This window comes from Pelodiscus sinensis, chromosome 30 (genome assembly GCF_052426305.1).
Source record: "Pelodiscus sinensis isolate ZL-2025 chromosome 30, ASM5242630v1, whole genome shotgun sequence".
Classification (NCBI taxonomy): Eukaryota; Metazoa; Chordata; order Testudines; family Trionychidae; genus Pelodiscus; species Pelodiscus sinensis.
This window is the reverse complement of record NC_143081.1, coordinates 1,231,929-1,255,626: the sequence shown is the minus strand read 5'-3', so window position 1 is coordinate 1,255,626 and position 23,698 is coordinate 1,231,929. Positions and strand designations below refer to the sequence as shown.

The 23,698-nt window shown below is 56.9% G+C and overlaps 2 protein-coding genes across 7 annotated transcripts; one reads left to right on the top strand and one right to left on the bottom strand.

Moving 5' to 3' along the window:
• Positions 1-619: 619 nt before the first annotated feature.
• Positions 620-10,058, top strand: HOMEZ (homeobox and leucine zipper encoding). Its single transcript, XM_089774244.1, is given in 4 exon segments — positions 620-736; positions 739-764; positions 7,654-7,718; positions 7,880-10,058. Coding segments are annotated over 4 exon segments (1,515 nt in total). The 5' UTR covers positions 620-634; the 3' UTR covers positions 9,202-10,058.
• Positions 6,844-23,495, bottom strand: RNF212B (ring finger protein 212B). 6 transcript variants are annotated; one of them, XM_075916801.2, is made up of 16 exons: positions 22,696-22,995; positions 21,266-21,366; positions 19,903-19,955; positions 18,591-18,665; positions 15,701-15,816; positions 15,540-15,600; positions 15,257-15,285; positions 14,832-14,878; positions 13,625-13,667; positions 12,475-12,532; positions 12,312-12,354; positions 12,045-12,084; positions 11,338-11,468; positions 11,161-11,222; positions 11,012-11,052; positions 6,844-6,974 (listed from the first exon to the last, which is right to left on the bottom strand). In XM_075916801.2, the coding sequence occupies exons 1-16, from the start codon at positions 22,701-22,703 to the stop codon at positions 6,968-6,970; spliced, it is 915 nt and encodes a 304-aa protein (XP_075772916.1). In that variant the 5' UTR covers positions 22,704-22,995; the 3' UTR covers positions 6,844-6,967. The 6 variants fall into 6 exon arrangements, with proteins under 6 accessions (XP_075772916.1, XP_089630368.1, XP_075772914.2 ...); XM_089774242.1 differs by lacking the exons at positions 6,844-6,974; positions 22,696-22,995 and adding exons at positions 9,678-10,722; positions 23,449-23,495; XM_075916799.2 differs by lacking the exons at positions 6,844-6,974; positions 22,696-22,995 and adding exons at positions 9,678-10,722; positions 23,115-23,441.
• Between the last annotated feature and the right edge of the window lie 203 nt (positions 23,496-23,698).

The window sequence follows — 23,698 nt, the reverse complement described above, 5'->3', positions numbered from 1 at the left end:
CCGCCCCACAGCCCTGCCCCCCTCCCCGGTGCCTCCCACCCCTCCTCACAGCCCCGCCCCACCAGTGTCCCTCATCCCCGCCCCACAGCCCTGCCCCACCGGTGCACCACAGCCCCCCCACCTCACAGCCCTGCCCCACCAGTGCCCCTCACCCCCGCCCCACAGCCCTGCCCCCCTCCCCGGTGCCTCCCACCCCGCCTCACAGACCCGCCCCACCAGTGCCCCTCATCCCCGCCCCACAGCCCTGCCCCACCGGTGCACCACAGCCCCCCCACCTCACAGCCCTGCCCCACCAGTGCCCCTCACCCCCGCCCCACAGCCCTGCCCCCCTCCCCGGTGCCTCCCACCCCGCCTCACAGACCCGCCCCACCAGTGTCCCTCATCCCCGCCCCACAGCCCTGCCCCCCTCCCCGGTGCCTCCCACCCCGCCTCACAGACCCGCCCCACCAGTGCCCCTCACCCCCGCCCCACAGCCCTGCCCCCCTCCCCGGTGCCTCCCACCCCGCCTCACAGCCCCGCCCCGCCAGCGCCCCCCATTCATCCTCGGCTGCACGGGCGAGGCAGGAGGGAGCCCCCCCCCGGCATGGAACGCGGGGTCCAGCTGGTGGCCGGTTTCCGGGCTGGGCGGCAGCCAATGGCCGGGCCCCCACGGCCGCGGCCTCCAATCCCAGCCCGCGGGGGGGGGGGAGGGGCAGGCGGGGGCGGGGCCACCCGGGCTGGGATCGGGGCTGGTGCCGGCCCGGCCCGGCAGCGCCGCAGGGAGGGTGAGTCCGGCCGCGCCCCCCCTTTGTCCCGGCCAGGCCCCCCCCCGCGTGCGTCCGTCCCTGGGGGGCGGGGAGAACCCAGCCCCCCCCGCTCTAACCACTCGCCCCCACTGCCCGCCCCCCTCCCGGGACAGAGCCCGGCCTCCCTTCCAGGGCCCTGGCCCCGCCCCCTCCGCCTCCATTTCCCAGGGTGCAAGTGGAGCAAAGTCCCAAAACTTGGGAGGAAACTCGGAGCGGAGGAGGAGGGAGCGTGTGAGTGGGGGGAGGGGCCGGGGGGGCTGCTGAGGGGGGAGCGTGTGAGTGGGGGGGGCTGCTGAGGAGGGAGCGTGTGAGTGGGGGGAGGGGCCGGGGGGGCTGCTGAGGAGGGAGCGTGTGAGTGGGGGGAGGGGCCGGGGGGGGCTGCTGCGGGGAAAGAGGGCGCGGTGGGGGGGTCCCCGGGGGGGGGAGACAAGGGTCAGAGAACCCAGGCGTCTGGGCCCCCAGCGCCCCTCCAGGCAGAGCAGGGTTAGAACCGGGGGGGGAGGGGAGGGGGCTGGAGAGAGCTGGGGGCCTCGCAGTGGGCGGGGGGGGGATTGGAGAGAGCAGGGCTGGGGGCTTGTGGGAAGGTGGGGGAGGTCGCAGGGGGTTGGAGGGAGCTGGAAATTGAGAACAAACGGGGGGGGGGGGGGCTAGCGACATAAAATCCTGTGTAAATTGTTCTCTTCCCCCCCCCCCCCCACACACACACAGCTGGCCTGGCCGGGCCCTGGTTAACCGGTAACCCCCTAAGCATGCGGGTTAGCTCACCGGTTAACCAGAGCTAGTTCAACCTTAATAACATCCCTGTGGGGGCTGGGAGGGGGACTCATGGGGTTGGGGCTGTCTGTGGGGGAGGGGCTGTGGGAAAGGAGGTTTCGGGGTGACTGGGGGAGGCGCAGGGTTGAGTCTTTGGCGCATTAGGAAGCTGAACTCCCTGGTTTTACGCAATCAGCACATGGTGAAATTTCTGGGCAGTTCCTGGCTCGTTAGTGGCTGCCGGCGAGGCTGATTGGTCACTAACGACCCGGACTCTGCTGGATTGGGGGTGGCTCTTTCCTTGGGGCGGGGACGGGGAACATAAACCCAAGGGCCTGGGCCGTGCACGTTTCATGGGCAGGGTTCGCCCGACCCCCGGGGGATTACTGATCGCTCGTCAGATCCTTGCGTAACCCCGGGCCCCGCAGTCGATAGTGAGGCAGGGACCAATAGCGGCCGACCGCAGGCGATCTCGTCCAGGCAGGGCCTGGGCCGCTGCGCGCCTCGAAATGCGATTGAAGCGGATGGCGGTGGAGTTATTGTAATGAGATTGATTGGCTGATTGGAACGAGTTCTCTTTGTTCTTTGGGGGATCAGGGCCGTGGCCGTGTGTCTGCTGCCCGTGTGGAGCCAGGGCTTTCTCCAGTTCTGGGAAGGGGAGTCTAGTGGTTGGAGCCGGGGTGCCTTTGAATCTCTGGGCCCCCTTGGCTCCCCCTCCAGTCAGTGGCATTTCTCCATTTGTCTGTAACGCCACAACCTTTGAATGCTGCATCCAGCCAAGTGCAAAATGCCCGAAAACGTGGCAGGGCCCCGTGGGAAGACCCTGTCCATTGGGTGAAACCCGGAGACTCAGCCAGTGCCCGCACGCTGACGTGACCAACCTGCCTGTCGCTCGGCCAACAGCAGGTTCAGACTCTGACCTGCGTTTTTAGGGAGAAGCGGTTTATGACCCTGATAATTGCTCGTAACAATTAGAAATCCGCCAACAGCGCCTCTGCTCACAGCTGTAACGGTTTGTAGGTCGGTGGGTCGGGTGATGCCACCGCTGTGTCGTGCCTCGCGCAGATACCCCTCACGGAGCTCAGGCGTTCGCGGGCCTAGCTCCCTGGGCCGCATTGCTTCTGCTTGACCCCCGTACGGACCGGTGAGCCTCAAAGACTAACGGGGGTGGGGAAATACCGGGCTGGATCTGGTCGGTCTCCTCGCCGTCGTATTGGCCACGGATCGCCGTTCCTGGCCAATGGGAGCTGCGATTGGCCGTACTTGTGGCGGTGCAAATAGCGGTTTGGGAGCTTGCCAGAGGCTCGCCCTGGTGAACCGTCGTCGTTTCATTCCGCACCCCTGGGCGAGAACGGAATTAATTTAACGAGGATGTGCAGAGGCAACAGCCACTTGGAGCCACTAGGTCGTCTGGTTTGATCTCCAAGGTATCGTGAGCGGCTCGGTTTGACCCAGCTTCCCCGTATTTAGCCTTAAAACTCGGGTTGGACTAAAGCCTGGTTTCCAGTCTGGATTTCAAGACCTCAAGACACGGAGACGTCACCACTTCCCGTGGCTATTTGGTTCTGTCTTTCCCGTCGGAATTCGGCTGCCTGCTGCATCCAGCCGTCGGTTCGTGCTCTGCCTTTTTCCCTTAGCTTGAGGAGGCCTTGGGGACTGGGACTTGGACGCTGCTGGAGAAGTTGGAAGATTGGGCATTGTTCTTCTAAAAACATGGGTTATCCAATGCTCAATCCTCCAGGTGTTGCGGAAGCCCCTAACCTAGGCCCTGGTTTACATTAGGGAGCTATTTTGAAATAACCTCCCCCCCATATTTCAAATTTATAAGCGAAGCATCCACACGACCACGCCCATTGTTTCGAAATAACGGGCTGGTTATTTCAAATTCTGGTCTCCTGCTTTCCTAGGGGAATAACGCCAATTTCAAAATAGCTGTTTTGAAATAGCGGGAGCGTGGACACACCAGTGCTATTTTGAAATAACTCGGCCCCAGAGTTATTTGAATTAATTATCCCCAGTGCTTCTTGGGGCACTAAGTCGAGGTAGCGTGCCCACATTAAGGGAGCCTGCCTCGGACTCATTTCGAGACGTCCCTGCAATGGGGACCTGCTATTTTGATTTTATTTGGGGATGTATGTCGATTTTAGTTAATAATAGAGGCCCAACCTAAATGTATACCCCAAATTAAAAAACATAGTAGAAGAACTAAAAGAAGAGCCACCGTGGTTTAACAACCATGTAAAAGAAGCAGAGAGAGATAAAAAGTCATCTTTTTAAAAGTGGAAGTCAGCTCCTAGTGAGGTAAATAGAAAGGAGCATAAACTGCCAAATTAAGTGTAAAAATGTAATAAGAAAAGCCAAAAAGGAGTTTGAAGAACAGCCAGCCAAAAACTTGAAAGGTAATAACGAAATGTTTAAGTACATCAGAAGCAGGAAGCCTGCTAAACAACCAGGGGGCCCCTGGACGATCGAGATACAAAAGGACACTTAAAGACGATAAAGTCATTGAGGAGAAACTAAATGAATTCTTTGCTTCGGTCTTCACGGCTGAGGACGTTGGGGAGATTCCCAAAGCTGACCCGTCCTTTGTAGGTGACAAATCTGAGGACTTGTCACAGACTGAAATGTCATTAGAGGAGGTTTTGGAATTAATTGATAAACTTAACAGTAACAAGTCACCGGGACCGGCTGGCATTCACCCAAGAGTTCTGAAATAACTTAAATGTGAAAATGACAAACTATTAACTATGGTTTGTAACCAATCCTTTAAATCGGCTTCTGTACCCAGTGACCGGAAGATAGCTAATGTAATGCCAATATTTAAAAGGGGCTCTAGAGGCGATCCCAGCAATTACAGACCGGTAAGTCTAACGTCTGTATCCGGAAAATTAGTTGAAACAATTGTAAAGAATAAAATTGTCAGACATACAGAAGAACATAACTTGTTGGGCAAAAGTCAACATGGTTTCTGTAAAGGGAAATCACGTCTTACTAATCTATTAGAGTTCTTTGAAGGGGTCAACAAACGTGGACAAGGGGATCCAGTAAATATAGTGTACATAGATTTCCAGAAAGCCTTTGACAAGGTCCCTTACCAACGGCTCTTACGTAAATTAGGTTGTCCTGGGATAAGAGGGAAGATCCTTTCATGGACTGAGAACTGGTTAAAAGACAGGAAACAAAGAGTAGGAATAAATTGTACATTTTCCAAATGGAGGGGTAACTAGTGTGTTCCCCAAGGGTCAGTCCTAGGACCAATCCTATTCAAGGTATTCATTAATGATCTGGAGAAAGGGGTAAACAGTGAGGTGGCAAAGTTTGCAGACGATACTAAACTGCTCAAGGTAGTTAAGACCAAAGCAGACTGTGAAGAGCTTCCAAAAGATCTTGCAAAACTGAGTGATTGGGCAACAAAATGGCAAATGAAATGTAATGTGGATAAATGTAAAGTAATGCACATCGGGAAAAATAACCCCAAATATACACAGAATATGATGGGGGCTAATTTGGCTACGACAAATCAGGACTGAGATCTTGGAGTCATCGTGGGTCGTTCTCTGAAGACGTCCACGCAGTGTGCAGTGGCAGTCAAAAAAGCAAACAGGATGTTAGGAATCATTAAAAAAGGGATATAAAATAAGACGGAGTATATCTTATTGCCCTTATATAAATCCATAGGAAGCCCACATCTGGAATAGTGCGTACAGATGTGGTCTCCTCATCTCAAAAAAAATATACTGGCATTAGAGAAGGGCAACTAAAATGCTGAGGGGTTTGGAATGGGTCCCCTGTGAGGAGAGATTAAAGAGACGGGGACTTTTCAGCTTGGAAAAGAGGACACTAAGGGGGGATAGGATCGAGGTCTATACAATCGTGTGTGGTGTGGAGAAAGAAAAGTTCTTGACTTGTTCCCATAATAAAAGAACTAGGGGCCACCAAATGAAATGAATGGGCAGCAGGTTTAAAACAAAAAAGGAAGTTCTTCACACAGCGCACAGCCAGTCTGTGGAACTCCTTGCCTCAGGAGGTTGTGAAGGCTAGGACTATAATAGGGTTTAAGAGAGAGCTAGATAACCTCCATGATGGTGTCTCCAGCCTCTGTTTGTCAGAGGGTGGGGATGGATGGCAGGAGAGAGATCGCTTGATCATTCTATTTGATTCACTCCCTCTGGGGCACCCAGACAGGATACTGGGCTGGATGGACCTTTGGTCTGACCCAGTACGACCGTTCTTATGTTCTTAGTTATTTCAAAATAATTTCCTCGTGTGGGCAGGCCCTCGGAGTGCTAAGAGCTGATTTTGAATTTTACGGTTCACTGTCTATCGTGCCCGGGGTCAACAAGCAATCGGCAGCCACCACAGTGAAACAGCCACGGGTCATCAACAGGAGTATGACAGGTTTCTGCAGACCACGGTGAGCCCCGTGCTGTTTGCCAGGCGGTGGAAGCTTCGTCCAAACGTGCCAAGTGCTTGGTGTCCCAAAGAAGAGCGCCGGAAGCTAGCTCTTGTCACTGAGACAGCTCTCCAAGGACAAGGGGAGCTGCAGGGAGGAGGTCGCCAACACCATGTTACGCCCCCGCCCCCACTATAAAGTGAGCAGCGTCTGGAAGATCAAGAATATCGTGCCATCGCCTGTATCCGAAGTGCCAATAGATTAGGGCTGTAAATTCCTGGTTAATCAGTTAACCGGTTACGATGCTCAATGCGTCACTGGTGAACCCGTTACCCATTCGCATCCCTACAATAGTTTGGTGTCATGCGGAGAACGTTGCTTAAACGGCTGTTCCATGGGAACCTTGCCCGTTGCTCGCTCACGGTGGCAAGCAGCCAGACGTGAGCTGGAAGAGCTTGCTGATCTAGCTCAATTTGATCCCGTGGCTCTAGGGTGGAGCAATGGCCGTCGAGGTCGGGGGGGGTGATTTCTAGCTGGTCGGAGCCAGCGGTGCTGGGAATCGCAGACAAAGGGCGCCGCATGGCAGGGTTGGCACTTGCCGAACCTAGGGTGCGTTGGCCAACATCGAAGTGCAAACAGTTGTGCCAATTTTCGGTGGGCTCGCGATGGCCGTTGCCACCTGGAACCTCCCTGGCAATTGTTGGAGCGGATTGGCCGTGGCATGGCAGAGTCATCGCGTTATAGAAAGACAGACAAGCAACCGCCGTGGAGTTGGACACGCCCCACCACTCGGCCTCCCTACGAAATGCACAACCCTCCAGTCATGGAATCGCCGGTCCAGTAGTTTGTGATCTGAGCAACTAACTCATCATTATTGGTTGATTATTTAATTAGCCAGTCAGTAACCAAGCAGTCATTTCCATGAACAAATCTTTTTGCTGAATACCTTTAATGAGTACCCAGTGAGTGTCTCAGGGAGCAGTCATTTCTAGATGGTATCACAACGGAATGCAGTGAGGGTTCAGCTGCGCCTTCGTCAGTTACTGCACGTTAAAACAAACGGCATTGTTAGTAATTATTGGGTGTCTTGTCCTAGCGTCTCAGCCCAGGACGGGCCGAGGCACCGCGTGGACACAGCAAGCACTGTTTCTGCCCCAGAAAACATATTTTAGGGACTGTTCAGCTAGTGTCTGTCATTGGGGACCCAGAGCTGTAACTGGCCCTGAGCCGCTGGCAAAGGAGGGCTCGGGTCCCTTAAGAACACGATGGACGTGAATTCCTGGGTCATTGTGGGTTTTCCGAGCTCTTTGAGGCGAGAGCAGTGTTTCCTGCCTGGGGAGGGCTGGGAGCCAGGATTCCCGTGTTCTCTTCCCACTCTGAGCCCTGGTCTACGCGAGGGAGTTATTTCAAAATAACCCCGATTTCCACACAGCGGGCGGGGCCTCCGCTCTCCCAGGCCTGATATTTCGAAAGAACGGGCTGGCTGTTTTGAAATCTGCCCCCTGCTTTTCTCGGGGAATAACAGCTATTTCGAAATGGCGGCAGCGTGGGCCGCCCGGCCACCAGAACGGAGCCTGCCCCGGCCTGACTCGGTTTGATTTGGGACCAGTGATTTCGAAACGGGGCGCGTCTGCGCTAGGAAACTGGGGGAGGAGGGGGGTTTCTGGGTTAGCGCAGGGTGGCTGGGAGCCAGGTTTCACCTGCGTGTCTCTCTCCCCCTAGGTCTCAGGCTCCCCAGGGGCACGTCGGACTGCCGAATTGGGGTTCAGACGCCCTTGTGGCAGGTAAGAGCTTCCCTCCCATTGCAGTCCAGGGGAGGGGGCGGCCATCCCGAAGCACAGCTGGCCAGTGGTGTGGTGGGGGGGGGGCTGCCTGGCTACCCAAGGGGCACTTGTCTTTCCTCCTGCCCCCCCCGGCGGTCTCCTGCTCATTGTGCCCTGTGTGTTCTCTCCCCACAGCCATCCGTCCCCACAGCGCCTGGCCAGGGGTCCCACGGTGGCGGGGCCAGCCATGCCCCCGAACAAGGAGTCGCTGGGCCGCCCCGGCTCGCCGGCCGCCCTCATCTGCCTGCCGCCCATCTCAGAGGACCTGCAGCTGGTGTGGACCCAGGCGTCCCAGACCAGCGAGCTGGACGGGCACCAGCCGCTGCACCAAGCCTTCAACTACTTCCCCTACCCCAGCCTGGCCGACCTGGCGCTGCTGTGCCTGCGGCACGGCCTGCAGCTGGAGAAGGTGAAGGCCTGGTTCATGGCCCAGCGGCTGCGCTGCGGCATCAGCTGGAGCGCCGAGGAGATCGAGGAGACACGGGCGCGGCTGGCCTGCCGCCAGGACCGCCCGGCCTTCGGGGCCCTGCTGGCCCCCAGCGAGGCCCTGCTGCAAGCGGGCCGGGCCCTGGGTGGCAGGGAGGCCCCCACGGCCACCCCCCACAAAGTCAAGCTCCAGGAATCCCCAGGGACCTGTGCAGCCGTAGCCCAGGGAGCCCCAGAGCCAGGGAGAGCTTCTGCAGCCCCCTACCACAAAGCCAAAGAGACGCCGCCGCCGCCCCCCAGCCTTTTCCCCACACCGCCCCCGCCGTGCCGGGCCTGGGCGGATCCTCTGGCCGGCGCCAGCCATCCGGACACCGCCTGGGACCTCAGCAAGCCCTGCCGGCTGGGGGCGGCCGACAGCACGAACCCCCTCCACGCCGCCTCGCCCTCCTCCGGAGCCACCGTCAACGGGGCCGAGGCCTGGGCCCGGCCCGGCCACCCCCACGGCACCCTGGAGGCCCAGCGGCAGCGCAAGAGCCGGCGGAAGACCAAAGAGCAGCTGGCGGTGCTCAAGTCCTTCTTCCTGCGGTGCCAGTGGGCGCGGCGGGAGGATTACCAGTGGCTGGAGCAGATCACCGGCCTGCCGCGGGCCGAGATCATCCAGTGGTTCGGAGACACCCGCTACGCCCTCAAGCACGGCCACCTGCGGTGGTTCTGGGATAACTCGGTGCCTGTCGCCCCGGAGCCCGGGCCCCGCACGGACACGGGCCCGCTGGAGCGGTACTGGGCCGCCCGGCAGCAGCTGCGCGAGGACGACCTGCCGGCCCTGAGCCGCGAGTCGGGCATGGAGACCCAGCAGGTGCTGAACTGGTTCTACTCCCGCTCGCCCGAGCCGGCCGAGGTGGTGGTGTGCCTGGGCGAGGAGCAGGAGGACGAGGACGAGGAGGCCGGGCTCATGGTGCAGGAGGAAGGGGAGGAGGAGGAGGACGAGCTGGAGGAGGAAGACCTGGGCGCCCAGGAGTGAGGCGCACCAGGACTCCTGGGGGTGTTTTGTGGGGGGAACTGACTCGTGCTGGGGCTCTGCTCTGTCTAGTTCCTCCCTCTGCTCTAGAACCCAGATCTGGGCCCTGCCTCTCATTCCCCTTCCCATTCCGGACCCCAGCTCTAGAACCCAAACCCGGATGGCGTTGTGCTACCTAGAGCGCGCTTGTAAGGTGCTCTCCGTTCCCTGGTGTCCGGAGCTGGGTTCCTTCCTCCCGCTGGTCTTGGTGCTCTAGAACCGGATACCGGCCCCCCTCTTCCCATGGTAGGAGCTAGTACCACCTTCTCCCCTCTGTGTTCTAGAACCCCAACCACCGTGTGGTCCCATCCTCGTTCTAGAGCAGATGGATTCCCCCCCAGCGCTGCCAAAGGCCCTAGAACCAGGAGTTGTTGATCTAGACCCCCAGTGGCCATTTCGCTCCCAGTCCCCCTACTCTAGAGCCTAGGTTCTTGGCTCTCTCTGCTTCCTGGTTTGTGTTCTAGACCCTGCTACCTTCCGACCAGTTGTCTGGATTCAGGTATGCTCCCTTCTCCAGACTTTCCCCCCACCTCTCCCCTTCCGCGGCTTCTGTTTCTAGAGCCCGCCCTGGTTCGCACCCACGCCCCCTTGTAGAATGCGTTACGCCCTGGTGGGGGCCTGGCCTGGGCCAGGGGGCAGGCTGTGGTCAGCAGAGGGCTCCCTGTGTTTGGTTTTACAAACGGGGCCGGAGCGAGGGTGGGAGAGCCCGGGGCGGTGGTGAGCGAGTGCAGCCGTTCGTTTGTTTTTTCTGGAGTTGTTAATTTATAGCGCCCAGCGGGCGAGAGTTAAAGCGAGGTTTGAACCCCACACCTGTGGCCTGTGTCTGATTGGTGGAGGGCGGGTGGAAGGGGGCGGGGCTGCTTCAGCATCATCTAGTTCGTGTCGGTGGGGAGGTGGCTCCAATGCCCCTTCCTCTCTCCCCCTGGTTTCCCGTCCTTCAGTTCTTCCTCTGCCCCTCTCCCTAGTTCGGTACCTGGCTGCTGCCCCCTGGCCTCCCCCACTCCTGCTAGGCCTCTGGGCTCACCCCCCAAACCTGCCCCTAGCCAACCCCTACCCCCACAGAGCCCCCGCAGTTGCAAGGCAGAGAGGGGGTCACCCTGAACCTCAGTTCCCCTGCAAATACCCAGCGCCCCCAGAGAAAGACCAGACATTTATTGTCGGTGGGGTGACCCCCAAACCGCTTTGGTCCCAGCAGCGGGGGGACAGGGATAATGGGGGGGGAGGGGGCTGACCCTGAGGCTGGGCTGTCCCCCTGGTGGATGGGAGACCATGCCAGGGAGCTGGCGGATTTATCAGACACGTGGGGGGGCTGGAGGAACAGGGACTGCTGGGCTGGGGGAGCTGGGTAGGGGCCATGTGGGGCAGGCAGTGGGGGATCTCCTGGATCCTATGCCCCCAGCCCAGTCCCTCTGGTCCCAGGGGGCTGAGGCCGTGGGGTGCCCGGGCAGTTGCTACAGCTGGGGGGCCCGGCTGGCACCAGGAGGCCTGCAGGGAAAGAATCATGGTGGAGAGGCAGGTCGCCCCTTGAGGTCCCTCACGGCCCCCCTCCCCCAGACCCTCAGAGTGTGGGGCTCCCCCCCTCAGAGCCCTCCTCTCCCAGACCCTCCTCGTGTGGGGCTCCCCCCCATCAGAGCCCCCTTGAGTGTGGGGCTTCCCCCCTCAGACCCTCTGAGTATGGGCCCCCCCAAGCCTCCCTCCTCCAGATGCTCTGTCAGTGTGGGGCTCCCCCCAACCCCCCACCCTTCTGTGGGGGTGAACCCCAATCCAGTCTCACCTGCCATGCTGGGAGGGTGTAAGTTGGGGGGTGAACCTCAGCTAGGGGAGGAGAAGAAATTACCACAGATCCACGGACACCCCAAATCTGAGACCCCATCCCACTGCCCCCCAGCTTGACTCCCACCCGGTCTCCCCTGCCCCCCTCACCTGTATGGGCCTTGGCCTCTCTGCACTCTGGCTCCCGCGGAGGGTGCCCGCCTCTCTCAGATCTGTGGGGAAGATGGGAGGGGTTAGTGGGGCAAATGGGGGTTCACTGGGACCCCCCCAGCTGCAGATCCTGCCTCCCAGGCCTGGGTTGGGAGGCCCCTTATCTGCCCGGCTCACCTGTGAAGATGCCCAGTGCCAGTGGCGGGGGGGCCCGGCCCTGCTCAGCATCCCCCTCTGCTGCCCCCCGCCTGGCGGGATGTGGGGGGAAGGTGCCCACCACAGGGGTCTGGGTGGAGGAGGCGGTGGCTCTGGAGAGAGAAGGGGAGTTAAGGGAGGGGGAAGCAAGAGACACCCTCGCCCCCGAGGATGCCCCTTAACTGGCACTCCTAGCCCCAAAGTCCCCTCCCGCCCCCCAACCAGGGGCTTCCAGCCCCACCCATGTCATAAGAACGGCCAGACGGGGTCAGACCGAAGGTCCATCCGGCCCAGTGTCCTGTCAGCCCGCAGTAGCCAATGCCAGGTGCCCCAGAGGGAGGGAACAGAACAGGGAATCTTCACATGACCCCTCCCTTGTTGCCCCCCCCCGATAGGCCAGGGACCCCACCCCTACCCCGCCTGGCTAACAGCCATTGATAGACCCAACCACCATGAATCTATCGAGGTTTTTTCGAACCCTGTTAAACCCCTGGCCTTCACCCCATCCTCTGGCGAGGAGTTCCGCAGGTTGACTGCGCTGAGTGAAGAAAATCTTTCTTTTGTTTGTTTTAGACCATTTCTATGATTGGGGCTCTCAACCCCACTGATCCCCCCTTCCCTGGACAGGGAATTCTAGCCCCCTAGGCCCCTGGTGGGGATCCCAGCCCCATAGAGCCCCCCCAACTCACCGGTAGGACAGGCTGTGGGTGGAGGCTGGAGACGGGGTGGCTGTGGAACAGAGGGGAGACAGTTCAGGGGGATGTGGATTGGGGGGGCATGAGAAGCAAGGGGGTGAGAAATTGGGCAGGGAAAGGGGCTGACCAAGGGCTCTGGTGGATGGGCTGGGGGACAGCGGGAGCCCCAGGGGTGACCCCTCCTGTGGGCCTTGTGCCTGTGAACACAGCTGAGCCGAGCTGAGGTCCGTTCTCAGCCCACCAGCTTCCCAGCCTGCTCACCGATGCTGGAGCCAGCGGGGGTCCGAGCAGCTCCTGCAGCCTGCTGGGAAAAGGAGAGACCGTGCGAGTCGGAGGGGTCCCCGAGCAGCCCCTGGGGTCCCTGCCCCCCAACACTCCTGGCTCCCATGCTCCCCACATCCCCCACGGCACGAGGACGACTCACCGGCCAGCTGGGGGTGCTGGAGAGAGGGTAGGGGATGGACTCCAGTGAGGAGGAGCGGCTGTGGGGGGAGAGACCAAGTTACAAGGGGCACAGGCCAGCCCCTGCTTAGGGGGTGCAGGGCTCATTCCCACCAGCAGGGGGCAGGTACACACATGTGCAGCCATTCCCCACCAGCAGAGGGCATGTGTACACGTACATACACACACACACCTTCCCCACCAGCAGAGGGCATGTGTACACGTACATACACACACACACACCTTCCCCACCAGCAGAGGGCATGTGTACACGTACATACACACACACACCTTCCCCACCAGCAGAGGGCATGTGTACATGTACATACACACACACACACACACACACACACACCTTCCCCACCAGCAGAGGGCATGTGTACACGTACATACACACACACACCTTCCCCACCAGCAGAGGGCATGTGTACACGTACATACACACACACACACCTTCCCCACCAGCAGAGGGCATGTGTACACGTACATACACACACACACCTTCCCCACCAGCAGAGGGCATGTGTACATGTACATACACACACACACACACACACACACACACCTTCCCCACCAGCAGAGGGCATGTGTACACGTACACACACACACACACACCTTCCCCACCAGCAGAGGGCATGTGTACACGTACACACACACACACACACCTTCCCCACCAGCAGAGGGCATGTGTATACGTACATACACACACACACACCTTCCCCACCAGCAGAGGGCGTGTGTACATGTACATACACACACACACACCCATTCTCCACCACCAGGGGGCAGGTACACACACGTGCACCCGTTCCCCACCAGCAGGGGACATGTGTTCACGTACACACACCCATTCCCCACCAGCAGGGGACATGTGTTCACGTACACATACCCGTTCCCCACCAGCAGGGGACGTGTTCACGTACACACACCTGTTCCCCACCAGCAGGGGACATGTGTTCACGTACACACACCCGTTCCCCACCAGCAGGGGACGTGTTCACGTACACACACCCGTTCCCCACCAGCAGGGGACATGTGTTCACGTACACACACCCGTTCCCCACCAGCAGGGGACGTGTTCACGTACACACACCCGTTCCCCACCAGCAGGGGACGTGTGCACACACACTGACCTCACCACCTGGCTGGACAGCTGAGTGCGGGGCCGTGGGGCACCTGTGGGGAGGGACGGGCATTAGCTCCTCTGCTGGGCAAGGATGGGGAATCCAGCCCCCGCTATGAACATGCCCGCCGCCCTGTGGGAACGCCAGTCCTTGCACGCCCACCACTGTGAGCACCCGTGGCCTTGCACACCCACACCCCATGGGCACCCTGGCTCTCTGCCACCACCCAGCGGGATGTTAAATATCAGTTCATTGAATAGTCACGTAACCTCATGAATTCTTATCGATTAGTCGACTATTCTCTAGTCCTCGGGGGTGGGGCTGGCAGCCAGTGCGCTCCAGCCCCGCTCCCAGGGAGCCCCCCGCTACCGCCTCTCATAGAGAGGCAGCAGCGCGGGGGGGGCGGGCGAGAGCTGGTCCACGAGGGGAGCCCGTTTAAAAACCAGCTCCCCCCGTGGACTGGCCCCCTGCCCCCACGCTGCTCCCTCTGATAGAGATGCAGCAGTGCGGGGGGGCGGGCGAGAGCTGGTCCACGAGGGGAGCCCGTTTAAAAACCAGCTCCCCCCGCGGACTGGCTCCCTGCCCCTGCGCTGCTCCCTCTGATAGAGATGCAGCAGTGCGGGGGGGCGGGCGAGAGCTGATCCACAAGGGGAGCCCGTTTAAAAACCAGCTCCCCCCCGCGGACTGGCTCCCTGCCCCCGCGCTGCTCCCTCTGATAGAGATGCAGCAGTGCGGGGGGGGCGGGCGAGAGCTGGTCCACGAGGGGAGCCCGTTTAAAAACCAGCTCCCCCCGCAGACTGGCTGCCTGCCCCCGCGCTGCTCCCTCTGATAGAGATGCAGCAGTGCGGGGGGGCGGGCGAGAGCTGGTCCACGAGGGGAGCCCGTTTAAAAACCAGCTCTCCCCGCAGACTGGCTGCCTGCCCCTGCGCTGCTCCCTCTGATAGAGATGCAGCAGTGCGGGGGGCAGGGGGCTCCCCGGGAGTGGGGCCAGAGCGAGTCCAGACAGAGCCGCGCTGCCTGATCCACTCGACGTGCAGATCGCAGCGGGGTAGGTCCGGGCCCGCCGGAGCCAGGACTGAGCCAGGCGGGAGGGGCAGGAATGCAGGTCGTCGTAGCGTTACCCTCGATGCTTTTGCTTATCGGTTAGTCGACTGCCCTGTTCCCCCTCCACCCCACGGGCCGCCTGCCCTCGCCGTTGGACGCGCGTGCGCCTTACCGCTCTGCGAGGGGGAGGTGATGCCGACCGGCCGGGGGGTGCTGCCTCTGCCCCAGAGAAAGGGACACAGCTCAGGACCAAGGGGATGGGGTGCCTGGGACTGCACCCCAGTACCCCCCAATTCCCCATCCCCCACCCAGCACACACCCTGTGTCCCCCAGCTCTCCCACCCAGCACCCTGCGCCCCTGCCCCCCAACTCCTCCCTGCCCAGCACCCTGCCCCCACAACTCCCCACCCCTACTGCCCCAACTCCCCCCGCCCAGCATCCTGCCCCCATGACCCCCCAAGTCCCCACCCAGCACCCCACCCCCACTGCTCCCAACTCCCCAAGCTCTGCCTCCTGGCACCCCCACTCCCGCTGCTCCCTATCCACTGCCCAAGACTCCCCCCTCCAGCCCCTCGCCCTGCCCAGGGGTTTGCTGACCTGGTGCCCTGGCATCGGCTGGGCGAGGCCTGTGGGGAGAGTGGTGGGAGGTTAGTGTGTCCCGGGAAGCAGGAAAGAGACAGGAGTCCGGGCTGAACGGGGGGTGAGTGGCACAGATGACAGGCAGACAGATGGCGGGCAGCCCGAGACAGACAGATGGACAGCAGGCTGAGACACAGACGGACGGACGGCGGGCAAGATGAGACAGGCAGACGGACAGCAGGTGGGACAAGGCAGCGGATGGGACAGCACATGGACGGATGGACAGACAGCCAGCGCTCACCTTGAGGATGCTCAGATATTTCTTCAGCTCCTTGTTCTCCTCCCTCAGCGCCTCTAACTCTCTGCGGGAGAGACAGGGAGGGTCGGAAGGGCTGGGCTCCCATGAGCGAGAGCCAGGCTCCCCCCGCCCCTCCGGCACTCACCTGGGGGCTGGGCTCTCACCTGTCGCAAGTGGAGAGTTTCTGGCGCGCCTCCTGCAAGGACCTCTCCGCCTGGGACACCCGGTCCTTGTAGAACGAGAGCAGCCGCTCGGTCTGCGCCCGCTGGAAACCCCACACCTGGAAGGCAGACACTGTGAATGGGACAGAAGCCGGACCCTCTAGGGGGCGCCGGCTCCCGTCTGACGCCAGGGCGGGGACTGGCTGGCTCCGGGGGCAGCAAATGGGGCAGGGGCCTGTCCCCTTCTAGGGGGCATCGGCTCCCACACCAGCCCCCAGGGCAGCGAATGGGGCATGAGGCTTTTCCCCTCTGGGGGTCTGGGTCCCACGCAGCTCCAGGTGGGGACTGGCTGGTCCAGGGAACGGAGACTGGCATCTGTTCCCTCCAGGGGGCGCTGGCCCCATCGGGGCTCGGGGCAGGAAAAGGCTGGCCGGGGGGGGAGCCAGAAGGCTGCAACCTCTGAGCCGCTCTTGCTGACTGCACCGAAATTCCCCGAGATGATTAACTTGTCAGCCCCATTTGTGGCCCTCCTTATCTGGCTTGGTGAATGTAATTAATTAGCGGGGGGGGGGGGGGGGGGAAGGGTTGAGTTCCTTTGCACTGATTATTAACCAGCCCCCAGCCTGGTGATTAAACCCGGTCCTCCATTCTCACCTGCCCTTGAACTGCCCCCAGCTGCTTGGCCCTGGGGGAAAACGGGGGACCTCCTGGATCCTCTCCGATAACAGCAGAGCCCGCTCGCTGGCGGCGGCGTCTCCACCCCCCTCGCTCCCTTGGCTCGGCTCTGCCCTTCTCCCGTCACGGGCGCCCGCCACCTGTCCCTAGCGGTCTCCGCTCTGCCTCTGTCGCCGCAGAACGGGCGTGGCCACGGAGCCCCTCGGACCTCCGGGTCCCCTCCGGCCTGGGTGCAGAACTGGGCATTCTGGGCTGAAATGCCTTGGGCTGGAACGGGTGTGAGCCGGATGCCCGAGGCCCCGTTCCACCAACCGTTGGGTGACCTCGTATTGCCTTCCTCACACACAGCAATGGCCTGGAAACACCCCAGTGCCCGAGGGCCTGGCCCCAGCTCTCCCACCCCTGAGGCAGGACCGAGGAAACCCAGGCCAGCCTCAAGGTGGGGGTCTTTAAAATCTCCAGCGCCGGGATTCCTCCAAGCCCCTCACCCCTTCTTCTGCCACCAGTGAGCAATCCAGCTCCATCCTCTTTATAGCAGCCCTAAGTAAGCCATGTGGTTAACCTTCCCCGGCCGGCCATGTTTCCGGTGCTCTCCTCTGGACTCAGTGACGGCCCGTCAATTCCGGCGGACTAGGCGGTCGCCTAGGGTGCCGAGATAAACGGCCGTTGAGGGCTTTGGAGGCGGGGGTGCCGATCGCGCGTTTCGCCTAGGGCACCAGTTTCCGGCAGCTCATCTAAGGCCGCTCCTGTCTGGACTGTCTCCAATTTGCCCCCCTCTTTCCCAATGCTCCAACAGAGGCCCTGGCAGGGCCATGCACAACAGGACAACAATGTCTTACAGACAACCCCCCAGAATATTTGATTTTTTTTCCTCTCCACTGCTTCACGCTGGTGACTCATCTTCAGTTTGTGAGTTACTCAAGCCCCTGGCGCCTTTGCAACCGCGGTACCCCTTTATCTTATCCTTCCCCGGTTTGTAGCTGTGTCTCTGAATTTTTCCTTTCTAAGCAAAGTCTTTTGAACTTCTCTTGGCTGAAATTCCTCTGGTTGAATTCGGCCCCATTCCTCCATCGGTCAAGGTCGTTTGGAACTGGAATCCCAGCGACCCCTCCCAGCTTGGAGACAGCTGCAAATGTTAGAAACGTGTTCTCGGCTCTGTTGTCTGAGTCCTGAATGAGAATATGGACTAGTACCCGTCCCGGGAGTGACCCCTCGTTGAGAGGAGCTCCTGGTTTGACAGTATTACTCTGTGAGGACCTCCGCCTTGTAGTATCCTCAAGATCAGACTGCCCGGGTTTGCTGTGTCAAAGCCTTGCTAAAAGCAAACCATTTTCCAGCCGCTCCCCATTGGCAAAGCCAGGAACTGTCTCACAGGAGGCTGGTTTGACACGGTTGCTAGCTATGCGTACACAGTGCTGCAAACCACCAGGCGCAGAGCTAACCTCTGGGTGATCCAGCTGGCGACACCCCCATTGGATGGTGGTTTCCTGTGGAGAACTATTTAGAATCACAGAACACTAGAACGGGAAGGGACCTCGAGAGGTCATCGAGTCCAGTCCCCCGCCCTCACGGCAGGACCAAGCACCACTTAGACTATCCCTGACAGGTGTCTGTCCAACCTGCTCTTCACTTTCTCCAGGGATGTAGAGTCCACAACCTTCCTAGTCAATGTATCCCAGTGTTTAGCCACCCTGATAGGCAGGAAGTTTTTCCTAATGTCCTACCTGACCCTCCCTTGCTGCAATTTAAGCCCATTGCTCCTTGTCCTAGCCTCAGAGGTTAAAGAGAACAATTTGTCTCCCTCCTCTTTGTAACACTCTTTGGGGGACTCGAAGGCTGTTATGTCCCCTCTCTGTCTTCTCTTTTTGTTGGTGCCATCTGTCCCTTAGCCGGTTCTTAGCGTGTGCACCGTCACCATTGGATCCCTGCCCAATCTTTAATCAGGGTGTCAGGCAGCGCTGTGTCAAACATCTTTCAAAAGCCAGTCAGATCTACACTGTTACCTTTACCAACACAACTTGTGATCTCCTCTGAGAAGGTCAGCTTTGTTTGACTGAGGTGTTTTCCATAAAACTGTGCTGCTGCCTGGTGTTGATTCTACCTCCGTCCTTCAATTCTTCATCAACTGAGCCTCATGTAGCTTTTTTCATTCTTGAACCCAGAACTGTTTACTGGCCTATAGTTACATGGGATAGAGCCTGTCAGATCTGCCCCTTACCTGGGAGATGTGGGCCAGATATTTGAGGGCTGTTTCCACCGGGCTCTTGAAAAAGATCTTTTCTTGGGGTTTCATCTGTGAATGAGAAAGAAATTGAGCAATATGGAGTAGCTCCCACCCGACTTCGGTCATGTCTCCACAGCAATATGATCCGGGCAAGAGGGACTGGCATCTGAGGGGCACATTTGAGTGAAGATTGAGAGACATGTATCTACAAACATATGTGACCCCAGTGTTATAAAACCTGAGGCTAGAAAGCTATGGCGTTTTTATCCCATTGTCCATTATTTTTTGCCAACCGCTTACACTGTGACGATGGGAGAATTTCATTTATACTTTAATTTACACCACCCTCCCACCCCCACACCCACCCACACATTTCTAGCCTTCATGACTGAGGCTTTGTCTACACTACAGAGTTTTTTGCCACGTCCAGGGAACGCGTCTGCTCTTCTGAAATTTTTTTCGGAAGAGCAGACGCACTTTTTCGACATCCCTGTAAATCTCGTTTTATGAGGAAGAAGGGATGTTCCGAAAAAGGGTTTTTTTCTGACATCTGGCCCGGTGTAGACTGGCCAAATGTTGGAAAAACCTCTTCCAAAAAGAGAAGAGGAAAAAGCTACACAAATTGCACTTTGCAATTTACGTAGCTTTTTCCGGAAGAACAGTGTACTGTAGCCATAGCGTGAGACAGAAGGCTTGAACATGTGATTCCAACCTGAAAGCAAGGGAAGCAACCCCCAATTTTTTATCTCATGCAAGCTCATGCTTTGAAAAGCAACCACAGTTATTGTATGCGCTGACATGTGGTACTTCTGGTTACTTGGGTCAGTGTCTCTGAAAGCCGGAACTTGAAACAAGACAGTGCATGACTTGGGATTAAGATGGCGAGCCCAGGACAAATTTGCACATCTCTGGTTTTGGTATGGAGTCTTTCAAGCAAGAATGGATGACCCTTTCAAAAGGACACGTTCCCACTCAACCGTCAGATACGGGCTGGTTTGCTGGGGCACCTTCAAGCTGTATCCCAGAGTCCTTTGTGCCGCTTTCAGGCTTCCTGGGGGATTTTCAGGGAGGAGTATGGGACGTTTCAAGGGGTCAGAGGCCCATGTGCCTGAATCCACCTAGAGATTTTGAGCCAACATGATTATTTTGGGGGCCTGGAGCAATCAAAACAAAATTGTTCAGGGCTAAAACTGTAAAAGAGCCTCATGGTAAATTGCCATCAGAGCACAGCTCTAGTTAAACCAGCATCACCCTTCGTGAGCAGACGAGAAGGAAGGCAGGATGGGGAAAGAGGAAAGCAACTCACATTACTGGCGAGACAGAGATACTTGCAGGTGGCACCACAAATGGCACATTTATCTGCAAAGGTTGAAACATTTGATTATTATCGTAGGAGAATCAGGACAGAGTTTATACCGATGTAACTAAGCCAGGAGACTGTAAAATGGCACAGTTTGTGCACACAGGCCAGGAATTCTATCCTTCTCCGTTCTTTTTTAGTGAAACAGAGTATGAAGGTGAGAGAAACCCTTTTTAGTTTTTTCCCACTGGGAAAAGGGGTTTTCAAGTGTTACCTTTTCACACTTGTTAACATTTTTTCAAGCTATTTATGCATTTTTCCTGTGGTAAAAAATGTGTGAAATGTGAGGGAAGAACTTGCATGGAAAAAAAGAGTGAAAAATATATTTTGTATAATTCCCTCCTCTTCATTCCCCCATACTTTTTTGGGTTGGGGGGGAAAAGTGCAACCTTCTAACTATTTTCCCCATTTTCTATCATTTTCTATCATTTTTTCCCATCAGAAAAAGTTAACAGGGGTGCAAATGTGGGTTCCCCTCACCTCACTTTATTTAACTTTATCTTCTACATCTTCCCATTCCTTTTTCCAGTGGGAAAATGAAGAGCAAAGATAAAAGCTAGAAAATGGGAATTTTCCCATTATCTCTAAATGACAAATAGCAGGGTATGTCCACACTACAGAGTTTTGTCAGAAAAACGGCCATTTTTCCAACCGAACTTGAGGAACGTCCACACTGCAATTGCGTTCTTCCGCAAGGAAATCGAAAGAACTGAGGGGGTTTTCCGGCATTGGTAATCCTCGTTCTATGAGGAAGAAGCCTTTTTGTAAAAGAGCTCTTTTGCAAAAAGGCATGTGTGGACGGGGAAGAGGGAGTTCTTTCCGAAGACCAGGGAAGAGGAAAAAGCACAGGTGCCCTGGTGGCCATTTTGCCCACAGCAATCACAGCTTACATGCGAGAGAGCATCCATTCAGTCTGGACGCTCTCTTTCAAAAAAGCAGATCGCTTTTTCGATGCACTTTTGCAGTGTGGACACTCTCTTTCGGAAGAAGTTTTTTCAGAAGATCTCTTCCAAAAAATGCTACTTCCAAAAGAAGCCTGTAGTCTAGATGTAGCCTCAGTTTCTTCTTTAGTTTCGTCAAAAAATTATTTTGTTTAAAGAAAAAATAATCTTCCAGGGGGAAATTTTGTAGAATTTGATTGTTGAAAATCTCTTCTCAAATTTAATTTTAAAAATATTTATTTTTGGAGACATGTTTTTGACATAATTTTTTTTCTTAGAAAATGTAATTTTTCAAGGAAACGTTTAAAACAACCATTAGTCCTGAGCTCCCAGGGGGCAAAGCACAGAGGACATGTCCTAGGTCTCACCTGCAGTAAAGCATTTCCGGCAGAAGAGGTGTCCACAGCTGGTGATGCAGAAGTCAGCACCATCTTGGCGGAAACACTGGTTGCAGTGAAACCAATCCATGCTGTGGAGAACACAGACAAGGAGACGTTAGCTATGTGCAGGCCTGCACTGGGGGAGGGATGGGGCTAGGTGGCTAGATCTAGCGACAGGTGAATGAAGGAGGAGGAAGACACAGATGGAATGGAATGGATAGGGATGGATAGCGGGATGGCTGAGGGCGCCTGAAGATGGAGAGAGGGAGGGAGGAGACAAGGTTGTGCGGATGGATGGGGGTGTGTGAGGATGGATGAATTGAGGATGAGGGGCCAAGGAAGACTAGAGGGATGTGGTGAATGGATAAAAGTGATCAAGTTCTTTGTGAATGAAACAAATATGGATGATTCATTAAGTTTTTGATATAACACATTAATGACGGTGGTCTATTGAATGAAATATTTACTAGCTATTACACATGTATTATTAGTTATGTATAACCACTTAACTATAAAATATTGTTCACAAATAGCGTTAATGATTTGCTAACTGAGCATTGATTGTTATCAATAACTGATGTGAAATCTTCAGAGCAGTTCACTCTATGGCCTGGCTCAGGGCACTCAGACAAGATGGGTCCTAACATTTTCTGGCTTTATAACCTATGAATCTCTATTCTGACCGGGTTTTGTAGCTATTACCACTCATCATCAGCCATTCATCCTTTTGTGGATTATGTTGGAGCTTGGGAGGATCAGGTTTTTATCGGCCAATGCCAGCAAATGTCAGTTTCGCTGCACACACACAAAATGTTTCACTAGATAATAACCAAAATTTACAGCCAGAACTTTGGAAATTATCGGAGCTTGATTTTGGGATATTGACATCATATGTTTTGTGATGCGATGCAGATAGTTTATGCTTCATCAGTTATGAAGCTTTCACTTTTTGAATTTCAGCGTCTACCATCATTAAATAATTATTGTCTGACACACACACCCTTAATGATCCCTCCATGATTTCCCGCAATGGTGAAAATTTAAATAAGTAAAACTGGGGGGAGGAGGGAATTGTCTGAGCTCACAGGTCTGCACAACAGTGAAAATTTAAACAGATACAAATTGAGAAAAACGTGGCAACACATCAATATTGTCCATCCAAATATTACACAGATATAAATTGAATTCTGCCAAGCCTCTTTCTAATCTGTGAATCTCTATTTGGAGCACAGGTTCCTTAGTTAGTATCCGTCATTAATGGCCATTCTTTTGTGTGTGCGTGTGTGTTTTATGTCTCATGGGTTACTTAAGGATACCATGATGTATTTAATTAGGCCTGTTGTATGGGTTATGACCAAAAATGAAGGGCATTTACTGGTTATTTTGGATTGTTTGCTAATTATTTGCCTCTCGGTTACCTTTTCATTGGTAATGTATCTGTTACCGGGGGCCACGGAGGCGGAATTGAATATGTAGGGTCCTTTAATCACAGCCTGCTTATGGGCAATCGTCAATTCGCTAATTATCCCGAATGGGCTAATTGTGGGCTACCTGTCAGTTGCATTTTCCCCGGCGTGTTGGCTGTTTCTATTGGAGGCGACGGCCCCTTTTATTAACGAGGGACTGACGAATGAATTGGGGCTGTAGTATTGAGCCTGTTGGTTATTTCGGGGGCTGGCGAGGCTGTGGCCAGCCCATTGATCGTTAGCATCTTAATTACCCTGTTGGTTATTTCGGGGGGTGGCGAGGCTGTGGCCAGCCCATTGATCGTTAGCATCTTAATTACCCTGCAGTGCTCATCTGGGCTGGGGGGTCACTACTGGTCTTTATTAATTACCTGTGTTAATTAGCTATTGCCACCACTGGCCTGTGGTAAGGACGCTGGGTTGTTAATTAGCAGTTGGGCGGAGGGGGGGGGTGCTCTGACCCTCCTGGGGGGCTAATTAGCTCGGGGGGGTTAATTAGCGTTGGGTGTTAATTGGGGGGAGGAGTCATTAGTGTCACCAACGCAAAAATAATCAGCTGGGGGGAACCGCCCCCAGCGCTAATTAGGCGTAGCTCATTAGTGAGGGGTTACCAGCCCCTCCCCCACCAGCTGTGCTCGGGTCACGTGGTGCCACCTCCCCCTCCCCTCCCCCTCCCGCGGCCGCCCCAAGCCGCCCAACTGTCACCTCCCGGCACGAGGCGGGCCGCGGCCGTTGGAAAGGGCGGGAAACCGCCGGGGGCGCAACGGCGGCGGCGCGCGGCAGGGGGCGGGGCTAGAGGCTGAGGAGGGAGGGGGAGTGGGCGGGGCTCGGCAGGGAGGCGGGGGGGGGGTTGAAAGAGGGTTTGGGCCAGGGAGGGGCAATGGGGGGGTAGGGAGAGGGCTGGGGCAGGGGGAGGAGTAGGGGGGGGGAGGGAGGGGCAGGGCTGGGGCGGGGG

What these genes read in the sequence shown, in the direction of transcription:
- RNF212B (XM_075916796.2), bottom strand. An exon ending in CACCTCCCCCTCGCAGAGCG is followed by an intron (nt 13,668 to 14,831) that starts GTAAGGCGCACG and finishes CCCTCCCCACAG; the next exon opens with GTGCCCCACGGCCCCGCACT. An exon ending in CTGTCCAGCCAGGTGGTGAG is followed by an intron (nt 12,533 to 13,624) that starts GTCAGTGTGTGT and finishes CTCCCCCCACAG; the next exon opens with CCGCTCCTCCTCACTGGAGT.